At 35.0% G+C, this 20,931-nt stretch overlaps 1 protein-coding gene and 1 pseudogene across 1 annotated transcript; one reads left to right on the top strand and one right to left on the bottom strand.

The window, feature by feature from the left end:
- The first annotated feature begins 1,204 nt into the window (after positions 1-1,204).
- Positions 1,205-18,454, top strand: LOC145616250 (pentatricopeptide repeat-containing protein At5g02830, chloroplastic-like). Its single transcript, XM_081670947.1, has 12 exons — positions 1,205-1,796; positions 3,147-3,234; positions 4,199-4,403; positions 6,021-6,128; positions 6,808-6,972; positions 7,151-7,732; positions 8,163-8,228; positions 8,304-8,384; positions 8,594-8,691; positions 16,290-16,497; positions 17,671-17,731; positions 17,961-18,454. The coding sequence occupies exons 1-12, from the start codon at positions 1,205-1,207 to the stop codon at positions 18,293-18,295; spliced, it is 2,589 nt and encodes an 862-aa protein (XP_081527073.1). The 3' UTR covers positions 18,296-18,454.
- A 206-nt stretch (positions 18,455-18,660) lies between these two features.
- LOC145617509 (DNA topoisomerase 6 subunit A pseudogene) lies at positions 18,661-20,252 on the bottom strand (annotated as a pseudogene).
- Between the last annotated feature and the right edge of the window lie 679 nt (positions 20,253-20,931).

The raw sequence follows: 20,931 nt of genomic DNA, 5'->3' as shown, positions 1-20,931 counted from the left end.
TATAAAAATATTAGTGTCATGTATAAGAATATTATTGTCAGGTATTAGAATATTACTGTCATGAATTAGAATATTATTGTCAGATATTAAAATATTAATGTCATGTATAAGAATATTATTATCAGGTATTAGAATATTACTGGCATGTATTTGGTGTTGCGGGCCTCGCGATCAGGTTTAGTTAGCCCGCGCCTTTTTATTGGACTTTTGTTATTGAGCCCGGTCTCACGTGAGTCCGGTCTCACATAAAACCTTTTGATAAATTTAAGAAACAAAAAAAGTCACATTCTTCTCATAATTTGAGACATACATGATGTAATGTCCAACATTTTTAAGAAAATGATACCAATACAATTTGTTAGTGAAAACGAGTATATAAAAAAAAAATGCACATTAACAAAATGTGTAGTTTCAAATGCCCCAATCATCGATCACCTTTTATATATACCCGGGTTCACATAGAAGTAGGTGTACGGGTGTAACAAGGTAGTTTTTTTTTTTTTTTTTTTTTTGGCTTATTTAATATTTTTTTTCTTCTCATTTAAGACATGAAAAAATTAAAAAATATATATTGGCTAACATACTCTTTAATAAATCACAATATTCTAGACAAATTTATATTGTATAATTAAACGTATTGTTAATATGAAACAATTACTAATTACCGTGCATGGTACGGGACCTAACCTTGTAAAGTAAAGAATCAAGTGTTAAAAGTAAGGGTGTATTGAATATTTACAATGTGAACACATATTTTGTGTCTTTAAATGAAATGGTGCAATATTTGTGAATTTTCCTTTAAAAACAAATGGTGTAACAATAAAAGAACGGAGGAAATATAAAGTAAAAATAACTTAAGTTGTGTCAAAAAAAAAAAAAAAATCAGTTCAGTAAAAGTAACTTCAGTTCAGTAAATATAAGTTTTAATTAGTAAAAATAATTTCAATTCAGTAAAATAAGTCCAGCTCAATAAAGTTTAGTAATTATAAAGAAAAAATATAATAAAAAGCATTAAAATATAGCATAATTTATTTCAATTAGTAAATTAATTTCAATTCAATAAAATAATTTAAGTGTAACAAAAATAAAGTGAGGTGGACGGGACCTTACACGTAACGTGGCCCGGTACAAGATAACTCATCCAAGTTTTTTTGGCTGAGCTCCATGATTTTCTCAGCATCTTTCCGTGCTCCAAATTTGTAGTATGAGGAATCTTGTAATCATCACAGCTTCTTCATCCTCCATTGTTACCACAACTCGTCACCACCACCACCACCACCACCACCACCATTACTTTAGCCATAAACAAACTCCAATTTTCTCTCTCCACAACATTATCTTCTTTTCTCTCTCCAAATCCACCTCCCTAACTCCACCTTCTTCTTCATCTTCTACCTCTACACCTCTTACTTTCCCTCATTCTGACCCACCAAACTTCAATTCTACTAAAAATGATCTTACTTATTATGCCGAAATCGCTTCTAAGCTCGTTGATGATGGGTTGTTCGATGATTTTGTCAAGGTTGTGGAGAGTGTTTTGAGCTCTGATGCTAATGGGTCTTTGTCTTTTGGTACACAGTTGAATTCTAAACTTGTGGTTTCAGGTGTTATTAAGGGATTGAGACAAGGGAGAATTAAGGATGTTATTGAATTGTTGGGATATTTGCTTCAATTGAATGTTACCCTTTTGAAAATGTTTGATGGGTCTACTATGGAGTTGCTTAAAAAAGAGTGTTTCAAGGTTGTCAAAGAGGGATATCTACTAGAAGCCGTTGAGTTAATGGAAATGTTGGCAGGTAATTTTGCTGTACATCATGTTTCTTTGTTATTCAGGGATTAACTATGAAATTAATAGTATTTTTTTCAATAGTTGTTTCATTGTTATAAAAAATTTGAAATTTGATTTTAATCTATTATAGGTGATTTAGGGCCTGTTCTCTTCGGCTTAGCTCAATTCAGTTCAGTTCTTAATTTCCTTTTTACATAAACAATTCAGTAGTTCAGCTTAGTTCAGTAAATAACATTACTTAGTATTTCCTTTGTTTGAGTTTAATTGCCGCATCGTCTAAGTAGAGTTATGTTCGGAGACAAAAACTGCAATGTCTCTTTAATTTAAATAAATGTGACAAGGTTTTTTTTTATTTTTTTTTTTTGATGAATGTGACAAGTTGTTGAAGCATAGTCTTCTCAAAGAACACATGTCAATATCCGTCCTTGATGTACCAACACTTTGTAAGCCATCTAGTTGTGGTATGAAGCCTCTTTTGGTCTTATGAGGTGTACTCTCTCTCTCTCTCTCTCTCTCCGTGAGACTGTGACAAGTGCCACCTAGACACCATTCAAACATGGTACATTAGAGCTAGGCCATGGTTGGGACCTTTAATGACTTTTACAATTTTTGGGCTAGATTGAATTGGAGTTTTATTAAAATGCACTCTCACCCATGAAATATCACATGTGACTGAGTTAGAAAAGACCTCAAATTTGAGAAGAGAGTTGAAGCATAGCCTTCCCAAATAACACATGTGAGTGTCCCACGTTCATTTTAGGAAGGCTATGCTCAACACTCACCCCCAGCACACGTGAGTTCCATCAAGGATTTAAGGGTAATTACCTCTGACTTGACATGAGGTGTAGAAATGACATGCATATACTTGTTTGGTGGGGGGGTAATTTTCTCATATTTGGATTTTGTGTTCATAGTTCTCTTTTTCTTCTCATTTATACTATATGCTGGTTATTGCATTACGCATATGGTTGTTGGTTCACTTGAAGATGTTTCTATTGTCTTAGTTCTTGAATGCCTAGTACTCCCTCCGTCCCATAAGGTTTGCCCCATGTTTCTTTGTTGCTTGTCCCGTTGTGTTCACCCAAATTCCCTTTTTGGAAGATATAGATTAAAGCATGGAAGATGACAAGTTCATAACACCACATGTTTTTTCTCGAAACAACTCTTAAAATAGTGAAATATTTGGGGCATTATTGTAGTGGGATGGAAGGAGTATCTCAAAAAGTTGTTACTTCCAAATGCTTGTTCCCTACAAATTTGGTTTAAAATGTCATTGTTTGGTTTTCTTTGAGTGATCATGGAAAGGGTTTCATTGTTTGAGTTCTTTTATTTTATGACATTTCATTGAATCATCCAGGTTTTCAATTTTCAATCAAAGACTTGATAAAGCCCAGCGAAATGATAAAAATATCTATTGATAAGCGCAGCCCAAGCTTGGCCGTAAGGTACTGTTACGATTCTCCATTAAGATTTTCTTATGGAAGTCACATCATACATTGTCTTTTGGGACAAAATTAATTATTGTCGTGCTCTTTTGTTAATTTATTCTACTGTCATGCATATCAATGAAGAGTGTTGACTAAAAACTTTGTCAATCCACTGATATCCTATTTGAAAGTTAAGTTTCTGATATAGTGCTGCATTCATAGTAGAGATCTTATGAGTTGATTATCATTTAAGCTGGTATTATTCCGTTTCAAAGCAAGCATAATTTAAGGGCTTGGCTCAAAATCACATGCCTTCTTTTTGAAATTGACGTAGTATGGAAGATGCCTAGATGTTAATATTACAGTGTAGAATTGGAGTGATTTTCATTTAGGTTGGTATAGCCCCATTTATGTGCAAGCAAAAACTCGAGAGCTTGGCTCAAATTCGCATGCCTTCTTTTTGTAAATGACATAGTACGAAGGAGAGACATAGATGTTACATTTAAAGTGATCAAAACTTCAAATTATTAATCATTCTGTTATATAGTCCAAAATGATTCTAAAGCCAATATCTGACTGACCTACTAGCGTATATCATCCACAGCTGAAGGTTAGCCACACTGGATCTTCTTTGCTTCCTGTTATAGAATCTAGCTGCTGCATTGTATTTGTATCTATCATATATTTTGTGATTGTGAAACTGGCATTGTCTCCTATTTAGCTCCCTTAGCGCATGTGATGATCCAAAGAATGTTTGTCTACAGATTTGTAATTATGATGTCTGATTGGTTATTTATTTATTTATTTTGGCCTAATAATGTTTAGAAATTCATGAAGCTCTACTATCTTGCTTTTTATATCTTTTGTAGACCAATTTACCTTATCATCTGGAATGTAGAATATGATTTAAAGCAACATTTGTAGATACACAATTAAATTATATGTCCACTTTAACAGGTATTGTCAAAATCAAAATTGGCAGGTATGCCTGTCTCCTTCCACAGGCAGAGATATTGTTTTGTACCATAATTAAAGAATTTGGAAAGAGATCAGATCTGGTATCAGCTGTAAAAGTATTTGAAGCTTCAAAACAGAAGTTAAGTGGTCATAACATGTATGTCTACCGCACTATAATCGATGTTTGTGGCTTATGTGGTGATTGCATCCAGTCCAGGTTGATCTATGAGGTAGCTTCTTTGACAGCTATGTTGATAAAGCACTGCTATGTGCCTTTTGTCAATAATGTTCATTTTGTTTTGATATTACTTTCCTGTACACTTGACTGGAGGTATAATGTGTGAAGGTTAATCGACTGATAAGCTGACTTGCCTTCTGTAGTAGCTTTTCGGTTTCATGCCAGTATTGGTATATAGTTACTACCTAAAATATGTGGTGTGTCAACATGCATGTTTCCAAATTGACTTTATTTTGATGCTAGTCTTTGTGATGCCTGTTTTGAGCAATGAGCTATCAGTTAAACTTAATTATTGCTCAACTTCCGAGAAATATATAATTAGTAATTCTACTGCAAATGTTGTTTGGAGGATTCATTATTAGAGCGTGTTACTAATAAGATTTGTTAAGAGGATTCTAAACTGAAGATATGTAAATTAAAACCGATAGGCGATAGCTAGATTAAAATCTAAAAATAAAATATAGATGTTGTAATTAAGGAAAAATCCTATGCTTTGTAGAGACCTAATTTGCAACATACCTAAGGGACCCAACATAAAAGGGAATTATGGATCTAATAAATGGCGCAATTTTCTAAAAAAAATGGAAAAAATAATTTATATTTATAATTCATATCAATTTTCCCTAAAACAAATAAGGGACATTTTCAATGGTATTCCTTTGTTTTGATTTTCTCCTTTGGTAGCTCTAACCCTGTTTTTTTTGGGTACAGTTGCAAAAGCGGCATTAGGAACCATTTTTTGCTACAAATATATTTAAGTGGTTTGTTTATAAACCAGTCAAGGTTCTCAGTGTCTAGAATGACGTAAGTTTCCTTTAAAAAGTATGAAAATTAAATACTGTAATTTATGTATCCATATACTTTAAGTTGAAGTCAATGGTTGTGAAAAATGAAAACTGACTGAGAAGGAACTGATATTTTCTTATTTGTTTGATTTTATGGAATGGAGTAGCTGTATTATGAATGGAAGGGAAACAATGGAATTGAAATGGGAAGCAAACATGAAACAAAAAGCATTAAAAGAAAACAAAGCAGTTTAGGTAATAAAGTTCAATACACGTAAGGAGTATTATAGTACTAGGATGAGCACAGTATCCCATGTAAAACCTTAATCACTCGTGCCATATTATGATATTCCATTGATAAAATTGCAAAGTATGGACTTCCATATTACTCACAACATGCCTTTCGCCTTTCGGCACTCATTTTAAGGAAGAGATTTGAGGGTTTAAACAAGCAAAATTAATCGATATATCTAAACACAAGCAAAAGGTAACCTGAAATTTACATGTGTTAAAATTATTTTGATTACTTTGCTTATTTACACCCTCAAATCCATTCCTCAAAATGCACTCCCAAGGGGTATGTTCAAGCGATATGGAGCAGAGGAAGTATTAGATATATCCTGTGCAGGGACAGCTTAAATTTTTGTCTGCATAGGCCAACTCTTCTTGTAGCTACACCCTTGGATCTGAAAAGAATCAGTTATAACATCTAAAATTTTTAGTATTGTACTATTGTCTGATTTCATGCTTTATTCTACTTTCCAATTCAATTTTGTTGTCTATGTTGTCCCTGTTGTTTTCTGAAGCTTTTGTCATTACTGCAGGATCTACTAGCTCAGAGAGTGACCCCAAATATCTATGTCTTCAACAGTCTCATGAATGTAAATGCACATGACTTGACCTACTCACTGGAAGTGTACAAGCAAATGCAAGTAATGTCCTTTCTCAACTTACTAGCATCTATTTCTATGCATTAACATGCTATAGCTTGCGGAATACTAGAGAGAGACATGTACCTAACTTTTGTTGGAATAGATTTGTTCCTTTCTTCTTTATCCCTTTGCCTGCTGTAGTATGAAATCATACGTCCATCTAACATTCTAACTATGTTCTAATCAGTCAATGTGGTATAACAAAGGTGTCAAAAAAAAAAAAAAACACCAAGGTATTTTGGGTAAATGTTGTATCTTAGAACAACGGAAATAATCAATTGTATGTCCTGGTGACCCTAGTGGATTTTGGAAAGTCGGAATGCATTTACTCCCAGTCAAGTAACCTACAGGAAAAGGGACAAAAGTGATCTTTTATTGGTTCAGACAACCATGGCCCTTTTTGGTTTTTGGTTTTGCAATATACAAGTACATAACGTCTTTTGTTTTTATACAAAGCTGCAATCACCAAAAATTATTGCATACTGTTTTTTTTTCTTTGTTCAAAACATGTGCTACTACGATTGTTAAAAAGAATTTTAACTTCTCATTCTAAGTACTTGTCCTAATTTGTATTATGTATGTGGTATAACCAGCAGAGTAAGATTTGAGAATCATTTATAAATATGTCTTGACTTGTATAATTACAGTTTTTCAGTCTCATATTTTTCTGTCCTTTCAGAGTATGGGTGTTGAGGCAGATATGACATCTTACAACATACTTCTGAAGGCCTGCTGTCTGTCAGGAAGAGTTGACTTGGCTCAGGATATATACAGGGAGGTATTGCATTTGGAATCAACTGGAGCAATTAAAATAGATGTTTTTACTTACAGCACTATTATCAAGGTATATCCCTCCATGTTTACTGGATATTCTTTTTTTGCCAGGCTTCTCTGGCTGTCCCTTGATGCTTCAGTTTAGTCACATTATTGCATATTGCCCTATGCATCTCTCTGTTTAATTTGTGGGTGTAATATGTAATTAATTCGCATAGCTTATTTCAACAAGTGCATAAAATTTCCAGGTATTTGCAGATGCAAAATTGTGGCAAATGGCTATCAAAATCAAAGAAGATATGCTATCTGCTGGTGTTACTCCCAATACAGTTACGTGGTCTTCGTTGATCAGTGCATGTGCTAATGGTGGTCTTGTCGACCAGGCAACTCAGCTTTTTGAAGAGATGCTTATGGCTGGTTGCCAGCCTAATTCACAGTGTTTCAACACACTTCTTCATGCCTGTGTGGAGGGATGTCAGTATGACCGAGCATTTCGTCTTTTCTATGCTTGGAAGAGTAGTGGATCTAGTGAAGATCTTATTACCAATGAATATAAAACTTCAAATGTTCTGCGAACAGATGAAAATTCAACCGTAAATACACCGCAAATTATGACTGCATCACGTAATTTGAGCTTTTCTAAGAGTATTCCATTTAGTCCAACGACTGCAACATACAATATACTTTTGAAGGCTTGTGGTACTGACTTCTACCGGGCAAAATCTTTAATTGATGAGATGAAATTAATGGGTCTTACTCCGAATCACATCAGCTATACAATTTTAATTAATATTTGTGGTAGAGCAGGAAATGTAGCAGGTGCCTTACAGGTAAAGTATGATCTTTTGTTGGTTATAATGGGGCTATTATATATTAGAGTTACTTGTTTGGCTTTTTCCAACATATCATGCAGGATAGTGATTACTTTGCCTTGTTTTATGTATTAATTTACAGTATGGACTAATGATTGTAGTTGGGTCTGGCCTTCAGAATTTCAAGTATAAATTTGATTTTTTATATGGATCAATGGCTATCCTTACTTTTGAAGTTGAGCAAGCTTAAGATGCAAGACAAGAGAGTTTCATAATTTCATTGCTTAATCGTAATACATATTCCAGTTACACAAACACTTAAATTTGTCTTTATTTTATGTCAATTTCCACCTGAAGAAGTACCATGCTTGTTTGTTTCTTATCTTAAAAATCATTCTTATTCTATCAATGAACTTTAATTCCTTATATCTCTCCTGTACCCCTGCAGATATTGAAATCTATGGTCAACTCAGGAATTAGGCCTGATGTTGTTGCTTATACAACTGCTATAAAGGTTTTCTTCCGTCATCTTGAATATTATCAGAATGAGGTCAATTCTTGCTATTAATATGTTTGGCCTCTAATGTAGGTTTGTGTGGAATGTAAAAACCTGAATATGGCATTTTCATTATTCTCAGAAATGAAAAGGAACCGCATTAAACCAAATTTGGTAAGTATGAGCTGTGAAGTACAAGTATCTGTACTGACTGGATTCTTCAAGCTATTCTACTGTTCTACTAGTCTATTTTTGGTGGCATGGGAAGCATATTTTGTGTATATTTTTCACTTGTGCAGATGGACTATGAGTTTGTAACTGCATTTTACTGTATACTTCCAAGTCCCAATACGTGATGATGATTGAAAGTCTGGTTATTTCAGGTAACCTATAATACTCTGCTGAGAGCCCGTACCAAATATGGCTCCCTACAAGAAGTTCAACAATGCCTAGCTATACATCAAGAAATGCGGAAAGCTGGGTAAGTTCAAAGATTCCTTGTGTCTCATATATTAGCTATCAATTTCATGTATTAAGTCATGATGCAAACTTGTTAATTGTAGTGCCTTTCTTACACTACAAGGATTCCTTTGTATTTTTTTCCCTTCACTTCTCTCCTATAAACTATTTGCTTTTATTTCCCTCACCATTGATATCCATTAGGAATTTAGGACATTAATTGTAACCATCTCTGCTAGCGCTGAATATATAATGTGCCTATTGTTACATTAAGTCTCTATACACTTGTCAAGACATGAAATTTGTGTCACTAGAACTTGAGGTCAAATGAATATATACCTGATGTGGATCTAAGCCCCTTAACTATTAAAAGGATCTAAAATCACACAAGTAACACCAGCCTTTCGAATTCCTTTAGAAACTCGAACAACTTAAGAACAACGAACTGGATATGACTCGTAATTCGACCACTCCTGGAACGAATTCAAGACCACTCAAACTACTTAGACTACTCCTAGAACTAAGCATTTTGATGAACAAATCTTAGACTACTCATAGAACTAAGAATTGAACGTTTTAATCATCAAAAAAACTCCTTGAATTGAAAACTAGCAAGAAAAAGTTTAAGCAAAGCCAAACCAAATTAATTTTATTAATCTGAATTTTTCATGACCCTAAAAGGCACGAAATTCCCCTTAATTATAGCCATAGGCATAAGAGGCACTACTTCTTGTCGAAGTGTATCACCACATGTAAGTGTTCCACATTGGTTTAAGATGAGAGAGTTAATCACTTTAGAAGGCTAAGGGCCTACTCCTCCTATTGCCATATGATTTAGGGATGGAACCTTCTTTGATCTTGTGAAGTGAACTCTCTCTCTTGGTTTGCGGGTGCGGCCCGAACCCGCGTTTAACACTTCTACTCCTACAAGGATTAGGACAAACCCCTAAACTTGCTCTCCAAGCATCCTAACTAGAATAGAATAACTATTTCTAATTAGAATTGGAAAACTAATCCTAAACAAACTCTAACTAACTAAAAAATATTCCTAACAACCTTAAGAAGTTTTTAGCAATTAAATAACAGAAAATAAAGCTAATCCTAAGTAGATAAACCAAGAAAAACCCTTTCAAGTGAAGGTAAAAACTTGCAAGCAAAAACTCTAAGAAAACAACTAAGGAAAATCATTCGTTTCATCTCGATGTGGTTCGACCACTACACGTGCCGCCCCTTGCCTCATGCACCGACTCTGGGTTCAAAGTGGTTCTAGGAAGGTGGCGCGTGGCCACTGCAAACGCCGCCGGAAGCCGAATGTCATTTCTTCTTCTTTGCAAATTATGCTTCCTTCTTTACCATTTAAGCTATTATACCTTTCCTTGTTTGTTTCTTATTTGGGCAGCCTATAATGGAGTTATTAAGACCTTCAAAAGTGCATTTGACCCTTCAACAGAATCGGTCTCTTGATTCACATCAATACCTATCTAACTCATCTGCAACACATTTAATCTATGTTTTCTTCACCTCAATTTAGGATCTCATTAATTAATTATTGGAAAAATTAACAACAATTATTTAATGAGATGTCTTCTCATTTTAAATTCAACTTTAATAAATCCTTGATTAATGAAACATTGATGTTGTACCTGTAGGAGTTTATAGGTATTATAATGCGGAAAAACATGAATCATATTAATAAAAGCACCTAATCCCAAAATCGCATGCATATCACACAAGACACATAATCATACCTTTGAAGCGTGAATTCCACGTAGCAATTTGACAAGCAAATCAAGGAGAGAATAGAGCCTCAAAGCGTTGCTCCTCTACTTAGTCCACGAGATTCGAACGAGACGTCCACCAATACTAGATTGGTCGAGTGAAACAGGAAAACCGCGATCACCACCTTTATGGACAACCGACCACCGCACGAACCACCACCGACGCCGAGGAGGAGGAGGAGAGAACCGAGAGAGAGAGAGAGAGGAGTTTGAGAGGGTTGATTTCGTGTTTGCTAATTAGGGTTTGATCAAGCTGATCACTGAATTGCTTTCATCGAACCCTAGGCACCTAGTCTATTTATAATCCTATTATAATTAGATTAGGGCACGAAGCCCAAAAGCCCTTTCAATTTTCCCTATACCCGGCCCCCTAGAGTGACAAGGCCCATGATGTGCCTCGTCCTCTAATGCTCGATCTAGGCTCTTTGTGTGACCTTATAGGATCCGTCCAATTGGGCTTTGGGCTATTAACTAGCCCAAAGATCGTTAAACTATGATAAAATGACGACCCAAATGTATGAACTTAATTATCTCCATAATTTGATCCATTCATATATCTAGTAAGTGGCCTAATTGCACACGACGAAGACATAAATCCTTCTATTAAAAAAAAAAAAAAAGACATAAATCCTTCAGTACCACGTCATAGTGAAATTTTAATTATAAGAAGCATAATTCCTCTATTCTTTTACCTAACGTGTTTCTTTTATCACGCTTGCTAATGCATAACTTTAACGATCAATAACTAATATTATCCATAAGGAAAAATCATAAAAGTTACTCCCTCCGTTTTTTTTAATTTGCATCACTTGGGATTGCACGGAGTTTTAGAAGAGTAATATTATATTGTAAGTGTGTGAATAAATTATTATGGTAAAAGTAATGTGGGGACATGAAAGTGAAAGTATGTGAAATAGAATAGTAGGGACCATGAGAGAGAAATGATATATTAATTTGAGTGGGGTTTAAAGTAAGAAAGAAAAATAATAAAATATAGTTTAAAGTTACTATATATAGAAATGATGCAAATAAAAAAAAAAAAAAACAAGCATAAATGGGAAGTGATGCAAATAAAAAAAAAAACGGAGGGAGTATATATTACGATTTTATTGAGACGAATTCAAAAATATCTCTCATAAATATGCTTTTCCTTACATATTATTCACAAATGAGGAGTATGAATAAATAGTGTAAAAGTCAAACGGTCCAAGTAAAAAAGAACGGAGGAAGTATATTTTAGTATTGTACATTCAATACGATTCTCCAATGGAATATGGGACGAAATTGTCGAAGAATGATCCAAATTGAGAAAAGATGAATCCTTCTTTGTACAAGGGATCTTCATAAGTCAAAAGAAATATATGTACAAAAGACAAAACATCTTAAAAAAGTTCAATATGGAAAATAGCAAATCAATATCCTTTCTTATAGCTTAAAATGAAAAGTAGCAAAAAAGATGATTCAAAAGATGCTAAATGCTATAAACCACAAATGATATGTTGGAACATTAATAGATGAATGTGCTAATGGGTTCATATATGAGGTTTTTAGTCTTTTTACTATACAAGGAGTTTAGAAGGAATAGTATAATGATTATACTTAGAGGCATTGCAAAGCAAGATGTACAAAAGTGACAATACATGAAAAAAATCGTCTGATTTATGCTTCGCCCAATCTAATCGACATGGCGAGCACGAGTCAAGTTTCCCTGAAAATCTCAAATTTTATTAAGATGTTGGGCCCCCGATCGGGTGACTTTGCTCGGTCTGATCGAGCACAGGTGCTTTCAGATTTTACATGGTTTTTTCAATGTTTTTGGCACGCCAAAACGAGTGGGCTTGCCCTGTCTGATTGAGTGAAGTTCAAAAGTGATGATTTTCAGCAGTTTTTGAACAAATTGATTTGTGAACGGACATATCTGTTGGATTTTAACCGGTCTTCATATAAACTTTATAAACAGGATTTTATATGACATACATGATAGATGATAAAGAAGAAAGACATTGTTGAAATTGCTTCCTTTGAGAGAAAATTTTCAAGATTATTATCTCTTGGTTTTTACAAACACTTGTCACAAACTTCTTGTTGATTTATTTTAATAAACAACCAAAATCTATTGTGTTTTATCTGTACCCCAATAGTTATATTGTGTTAACCTTGTTTATTATGAATGCGACTGTAATATGTACTTAGAAATAATATGTGGTCTGCCTTGTTTAATTACTCTAAATTTGTTCTAACATCATGTACCATGTAAGTTAGAGCATGTTAGCAAGATTTATGTTGAAACCAAGCCAAATGCGCCTACAAGTAATTAAAGAAAGGTTCTTTGTCATCTAAAAGGAACCTTAGATTACATAATATGGTACATGACTATTAAAAATTTGGAACTTGCTGGATATTTTGAGAGTCATTGAGCTGGATCTATCAATGACATGAAAAATACATCGGGATACATGTTTTCACTTAGAAATGGTGTATTTTCTTGGATAAGTCAAAATCAAGATATTGTGGCTCAATCGACTACAAAAGCAGAATATATTACAGCATGTGCATCAGCAAAAATCTGGCTAAGGGTTTATTTGGTTCACCTTATTTTTGCTTCTGGTCTGATTTGATGTAATATTATCTGAATGTCAGATTTGACCAAAATTTGACCTTAAATGTACAATAATCTATACGGAAAAAGTATATCAAGTGGAGTCTTGTTAGATTTGTAATATTGTGTATTTTATTAATATGTGATTTACATAATTTCTTTCATTACGAAATTAAAGATATTTCGCGATAAAAAACTGCACATAAAACGATGATCTGATTTGAACTTATTTTTCTGAAATAAGTAAAAATAAGGTGAACTAAATAAGGCCTAAGAAAAATTTTAACAAAAATGGGAGAAGTTCAAAAACAACCCACAAAGATATATTGTGATAGTAAATATGCTATCGCTATTGCTAAGAATTTGATACTACATCGAAAAAACAGAACATATTAAAATAAAATTTCAATATGTGTGTGAAGTTTAAAGTGCACAAAGTTCAGCTTACTTCATTTTACTTCTGAAGAATAAATTGTTAATATATTTGCAAAAGTACTTCTGAATGCAAGTTTTGACCGATTGAGAGAATATCTTGGCGTTCAAAGGAATTTCTTCAAGGAGTAATAAATCATGGAAGATCATCCTTTATTTATTGTCTCCTTTTTACAAAATTATTGATGCTTTTCTAATAGCCTATTTATAAGCAAATTATTACTGATGTTTATGTAGTAAAGATAATTATATAAGCATTGTAAAACTAAGAAATTATAACAGAAGTGTATACAAAACGAAAATTTTTGTCAGAAACCACCTTAAAAAACACAAATTCTGTCAAAAATCACCTTATAATTTTTTCTTTTGTCCAAATTGCCCTACTTTCAAAATTATTTTGTGAAAAGCCACCTATACCCGGAATATGGTCATTAAACCACTATTCCGGTGTTGACCCTTACTCGGCCACCCACCACCATCACATGCACTAGCTTTTCTGCCCTATCACTGGCCTTAACCACCCTTAGAACCTGAAATCACCCCTCACCAGCTCAAAACCACATCTCGCCACCCACCTATCGCCTTGTCACCCTTCCCCTCCCTCTGAACACCCAACTGTCTCTCCCTTCACCCTTGCTGCCTCTCCCCCTTTGCCCTGAACCACCCAGAAAACCTTAGAAAACCCTCCCCCTTCCCCTGAAACCTAAAGACCCTTTCCCTCTTCCCCACGAAACCCTAGAGACCCTTTCCCTTGAAACCCTAAAGACCCTTTCCCCCTCCTTGCGAAACCCTCAACTGCCTTTACCCCACCCCTAAAACCCTTCCCAGTCCCCTACCGAAAAGATGCGAGGAGAGGGAAGAAGGTTTCGGCGGTGGGGAAAAGAGGAGGTTGTATGGTGGACTTCTTGCGGTGAGAGGGGTGGTTTCTGACTGGCTAGGGTAGGTTTTAGGCCAGTGAGGGGTGGTTTCAGGTTGTGTGGGTGATTTTCTAGTGGTTAGGGTAGGGTTTTAGGATGGTGAGGGGTGATTTTTGGCTTGGGAGAGTGGTCAGGTTGTCAGGATGAGTGGTAGGGCGGCAATGCTGATGCGGGTGGAGGTGGTGATGTAGGGGTCAACACCAGAATAATGTGCCAATGACCATATTCCGGGTAAAAGTGGCCTTAAAAAAAAAAATTGAAATATGATATGTATTTACAAAAAATAATAAGTATATATAAATAAATTTTTTAAAAAAAAAATAAAAATTATTAGGGGGTTTGTAATAAATTTTTCCATATAAAAATCATATAGTTATATTTAAGTTAACTAGATCACGCCCCATTTTGTAATAATAAAAGAAAAATAAATCACATATGCACAATTAGCACTATAAGTTTCTTTGAAGTGTTTGGTTTGATATAAAATGTTTTCATGGAAAATGATTTTCTTTCATTTTCCTATGTTTGGTTAGTGAAGGTGTGAGAAACAACTCAAACAACTTTCTAATTGTGGAAAATTAGCCTTAAGTGGAAAGCATTTTCATTTACAAAAGTAGAGATGTCACATTTTCCTCCCTTCTTACCTCCTTTTTTTTCCCACATCCATCCTCACCTTTTCACTCCCATTTTCATTTTTTGTATAACTTTTCTGGTAAGGATACAGACGAAGGAAAATTATACTGTAATTGTAGTTTTTCATGAAAAATTTGTTTTCATTGAACATGTTTTTCTTCATACTAAACGAAACATATATTATTTTGTTAAATCTTTGTAAGTTTCCATCAAGCTTAACATAAACAACATATACAATCTCAGAGATAGTTACGGAAATGAGGTTATTCGCAAGAAAGTAAGAGTGACAGACATTGCAGAAAAACTAAGGGAAAATCGTCAATGTTGGTTTAGGCATGTAAGACGGAGACCCGAGGGTGCACCGTTACGTATAGTGGAAGAGTGAGACCATGGAGGGTTAAACGAGGGAGAGGGAGACCGAAAATGACTTGGTTTGACGGAGTTAGGAAGGATACGAAGTATATGGAGTTGCATGATGATGATTTATTAGATCTTAAGGGATGGAGGAGGAAGATTTTTGTGGATGACCACACGAAATAATCAAATTTGGTTCATGTAGCCAATCCCACTTATGAGATTAAGGTTTTGATTGATTGATATATTATTTAGTAGACAAATAACTACTGGAGTATGCCTCATGTGAACTTGTCAGTTGTTCATATTATTTTGACTTAAAAGTAGCAATGGGGCTTGAATCTTTTAGGCCTTGTTTGGTAAAGAGTCTTTTGAAAAGCTTTTAGCTTATTGAGCACTATTAGAGGTTTAACCATTTTAAAAAGCTAATTTGGGTGTTTGGTAAATAGCTTATTAAAAGAGTTTTTTTGGGTCTAAAAAGCTCTTTTTGAAAATGCTCATCTTAAGAGCTTTTAGCAATTAGCTTATTGAAGAATTATCTTTTTGTGTATTAATTTCACTGAAACAGCTAATAATAAACAGCTATTTACCAAACACTTTTACACAATCAGCTAGTCAAATAAGCTAATATAACTAGCTAGTCAAACCAGTAAATCTAATCAGCTTTTCAAACCAGCTAATTACCATACAGGGCCTTAATATCTTGCTTTGTTGCCTTTCAGCTTCTTCCAGTCCAGTTATGTGTTATAGCTGGTGATATAGTATCAATTATGCATGACATTGTTCATAAGATTTATACACATGCATGTTGAATGTTTCGAATGTTGGAGTCAGTCAAAGTCTTGATGTATATGGATTTATATTTTCTCATATTCTTCTTGATTTTCCATTAACGTCTATCTATCAGCTTCAAATCCAATGACTACTATCTTAAACTACTGATTGAAGAATGGTGTGAAGGAGTAATTCAAGGCAATAATCAGCAAGGACTTACATATTCACGCAACAAAGCTGACCTAGGGGAAATGCGAAGTCAGATTCTTGAAAGGGTAGCAACCCATTTACGGAAGAACACAGTTAAAAGTCTTGCAGTTGATATTCAGGGGCTGACAACGGTATGTTTAATGGTGAAACCTAAAAAGATGACTCACTAAAATATAAATACTCACTTTTATTTATTTTTTCCTCTTAAATAACCAATAAATTTTTACATTGTATATCCATGTAAATACTTCAGCTAAAGGCTAAAACACAAAATCTGTATGACTTCAGTTGAGTCCACTGTTTGGTATTGAATCTCAAGATATCTTTATTCTAATTCTTTTATTGGTCCCATAAGATTGACTTCAGTATGTATTTTAATCTTTTCATTGAATATATATTTTAATCGTGGTGGGACCTTTCCCCGGACCCTCCCCTAACAGGGACGCCAATGTGCACCAGGCTGCCCTTTGTTTTTAATATTAATATGAAGCTTTGCTTTTTGACTGGATTCACAGTTTACTACTCGGTGTTAATAGCTGGTTACAAGTAACATTTCATTTCGTAGTGAGAAGAGAGAAATGTTTGGACTTGAGATCCCACTTCTTTTCTTCTGCATTGCTTAAATAAAAATAGATGAAAAAAGTAGATTATAATAATGCTAATCAATTTATTGAACTTTATTTCTATCTTCATGTACCACCATTAGAAATTTGGATTTATTATTTTTTTTTTCTCTAATGAGACATTGATATGATGTTGTGCCTGAATTAGACAAATTGGCTATTAATTAAGATTTTCAATTTAAAAATATCAAGACAGTGGCTTCAAAGCAGTAAATCTTTTCTGATTCTGTGGCTTACTAAGGCAAGTAGCCATAGTTTATAGACTTTAGAGAAAATAGGAGATGGTTTAGGTTCCCTAATGTTGCCTCGTAGAATTGTTGTGTGAAACTACCTAATACACAATTGAATCTGCATAGCAAATGTATATTATTTAGAGTGCTTGTCTGGAGCTTCAAAGTTGAGCCCGTAGCAAAAGACAGGACTAGTTGAGTTTATTTAGTTTAATTCCGAGTCACACAATAAGCATAGCTATTTTTTCACAAGGTCAATCTGTTGAAAATTTTTGTTTAGTGTTGAAGACTCTCCAAATCTTGGTGTATTTGTAATGTTGAAATTTTTATAACTCATCTACCACTTCACAGACTCCACTGAGTTGTAATTTGGTATGAGACTATGTGTGTAGTTTCAAGCCTTCAGCTCTCTGCCTTTTTCTTCATTGAATGTTTTCCACTTATTGTGCAGGTAGAAGCTCGGCTTGTAGTTCTAGCGGCTTTACGTATGATTAAAGAAAATTATAAATCAGGTATGAAAACGAAATTGAAGTACAATGATTGTGTGTGTTGGGGGAGGGGAGGGGTGGGGGGGTGTTGGAGGAAATTGCCAAACTAGAAGCATTTTACTACAGCATAGACAGCTAAGTTGAATGTTCTCGAACATACATAGTATGCTATTTTATATCCTTTCGATTTTTTGTTGTCCCATAGACAGCAATGTTGTTATTCAATGGTGTTGAATTTCTGATCTCATTGCAGGATTTTCTGTAAAAGATGATCTAACAGTTATAATAGGAATCACAAAAGTAGGCCAACAGTGTTTGGTCAGAGATGCAATTGAAAATCATTTGAAGAAGGAACTCGGGCTTGAAGTCATTGCAGAAGATCCAAGTGCGACAGTTGAAAGAACCACAGACAAAGAAGGTGCTTCTAATTTAGGTTCAAACTCGAGAGGTGCTCCTAAAATGAGTGAGTTGCCTAATTGTCTGGACACTTCAGCTCGACGACCTGCAGTATTGCAAAGGCTATTGGTCCCAAGAAAATCTTTGAACAATTGGTTACAAAGAAGGTCGGATGCTGGCTCTAGGCGTTAATTGTACATGTACATTATTTCATACTGTAATAAATCTTACAACATTTTTATACGAAATATCTCATAAAGCTATATAGCTATGTAAATCCAAAAGCTGAGCCTTGTATGAATACAGAAGTTTTAGAAATGGTAAAATAAATTTCTTACTGTTTTCATTTCATTAATATGAGCAAATTCTGTCACACTTGTGGAGGTGTGGATGCTTTGAGCAATACACCCCCCTACGTCTGAGTCCATGACACACTCTGTGTATGCAAGTATGCATCTTAATCGTCATAACCAAGAACAAACTAAGAAATATAGGACATGTGAAAAGTGATTTCATAGAACAAACTAATATAACAGGACTTTTGGAACTCGGAAATATAGGACATGTAAAAAATATTTCTTATTTCCCTCTTCTATCCATTGCAAGTACAAGAAATTTTAACAAACATTAAATTCAACTTATCAGATACATCTTGTTAGCAAAATCTCAGATACATAATATGCACTGCCAATGCACATTGCCTGAATGCATACAAGTATCGACACTCTTCAATACCAATACAAAACCAATGGAATTAGAGCCAATCTCGCTGCTGCAACTTGAGGGGCAAATAAACTTCAGATAAGTACTGAAACCCAAAAGAGCTGAGAGCCTGAATCTCAGCCTTCTGTTTGGTCTTAACCATCAACTCCAACTCTTGAACCCAACCAGGATTCTTCTTCACAAAATCTTCCTCCAGCAAGTCCTTGCCCGTTTTAATATCCTGCTCGGTCATTGGCAACCTACATTGCTCAGGAATCTTATACTTGTCCAAATCACTTGGCCTAATACCCAGCCATTTGATATCCGGTGTAGTCAAATTTGCGCTATCATACGACATATTCTTCGAGCCACACCCATAAACCGATAAGATCTTCAACCCATATGGATCACTATCCACCAAAGCTAACACAGGCAAATTCAACTCAAGCTTCAACTTTCTTAGAAACAACCTAGTGGCCACATCCGGCTGCCCTTTGGCAGTAATGATGATACACGGAAATCGATTGTAAAACCGATCTTCAGCCAGCCTCATAAACGCGGCATCTTTCTCAACTAAAAGTATAAACAATGCATCACTCTGAATATCCCCCACACGATCAATATTAGGCGGAATCGCTTTCCCACCAACACCCATTTTCGTACAATCAATCATATCTCCATTATCACTAAACACAAGCCTACCCACAACAATCCCCTTCTCAGAAGCAACCACATTCAAGCTCGATCGAGTACACCCAAGAAGACAAGAAACATCATCCAAAACAGCATCGCTCTGAGATTGATCCTGGAATAATTTCACATCAGTATAAAACAAATCACGCTTCGTAACATGAATGCTACGGAGACAAAGCTGGTGAATAAGCGAAATAATCCGGGCAGTCACAGTAGCTTTACGGACAGATCCAACCGCGGCAAAGGGGCGAGAAGAGGACTTGTCTTTAAGAACAATACGGTCTAGTTCAGGAATATAAAGATGATTGGATGAAGCACGAGAGGGTACACTGAAGGAGAAACCATTTCCAGCGAGAATAGATTTAGTGAGGGATAAAACTAGGGTTTCGATTTCCGACTGAACGGAGGAGAGAGAAAGGTCGGTGACTTCACGGCAGGAGGAGGAGAGAGAAGCGGAGACGTCGGCGAGAGTAGTGGGTTTTTTGGAGGAGGAAGGAGGAGGGTTTTTGATGGAGTAAGCGAGTTGTTTGAGAGATTCGAGGATTGTGGTGTCGGGTTTAAGGCGTTTTTGGAAAGGGACGGATTTAGGAGAAAGATGAGGAGTTTTAATGGTGGAGAGAGAATGGTCGGTGTCGGAATTTGAATCGTCGGTGTCGGGACGGCGGCGCTTGTTGTTCTTCTTGTCTTCTCCCATGGTGATTGAGTTTGAGATGGAGAGGAGTGTGTGAGAGTGTGGCGGGAAGTGAAATGTATTCTTTCGGGATGTTGAACAAAAAAAACAGGGTTATACATTCGACCCTCTGGTGAGACTTGAGTGAGTTTTTTTTTTTTTTAAGGAGAGAGAGTATTTTTTGCAAAGGATATTAATAAATTGGTATCTAAACTTAGCAACTCCAAAAGAGAGTTGCTAAATTTAGATTCCCAACTTTGAGTGTTATTAGACAAAAATTGTGGCTCTTATCAATGTTATAATATGTTGGAAAAGTTGTCCGAAAAAACATTTTAAGTGACTCATTTTGCAAGAAAAAACCTTTTAAAGTATTCATTGTTTAAAAAAACCACAACGATGACTTTTTTTGTACAATGAAACCTGGGCCCTCTTTTCCGACATTGACTCCTAATTTATATGTTGACCCTTTAATTTTTCCTGCTTGCAGCCCACATTTGGGTTCATTGTTCTTCTTTCTTGTTGAATTCACCATTTTAGGGGTTCATTGTTCTTCTTTCTTCTTGAATTCACCACTTGACAAACACAACAAACAAAAAAAAAATCGAACAAATTCAACAAGTTAGGGCAACAATTCTACTCAACAAATTCAAGAATTCATCAAAGTTTCTGGGTGTTATTCATGCATCAAAGTTCAAATTCAACAGAAACATGCAACAATTAGGTTAATTAGGTTTTTTTCGTCGACTTAATTTGTTGAACCAAA

This window comes from Chenopodium album, chromosome 26 (assembly GCF_948465745.1).
Source record: "Chenopodium album chromosome 26, dcCheAlbu1.1, whole genome shotgun sequence".
In the NCBI taxonomy this organism is placed as follows: Eukaryota; Viridiplantae; Streptophyta; class Magnoliopsida; order Caryophyllales; family Amaranthaceae; genus Chenopodium; species Chenopodium album.
Note: the sequence above shows the minus strand (reverse complement) of the source record. Positions and strands in the feature narration are given on the sequence as shown.

What these genes read in the sequence shown, in the direction of transcription:
- LOC145616250 (XM_081670947.1), top strand. Translation starts at nt 1,205, where the DNA reads ATGAGGAATCTTGTAATCATCACAGCTTCTTCATCCTCCATTGTTACC. An exon ending in AGCCCAAGCTTGGCCGTAAG is followed by an intron (nt 3,235 to 4,198) that starts GTACTGTTACGA and finishes CAAAATTGGCAG; the next exon opens with GTATGCCTGTCTCCTTCCAC. An exon ending in CTTATACAACTGCTATAAAG is followed by an intron (nt 8,229 to 8,303) that starts GTTTTCTTCCGT and finishes CCTCTAATGTAG; the next exon opens with GTTTGTGTGGAATGTAAAAA.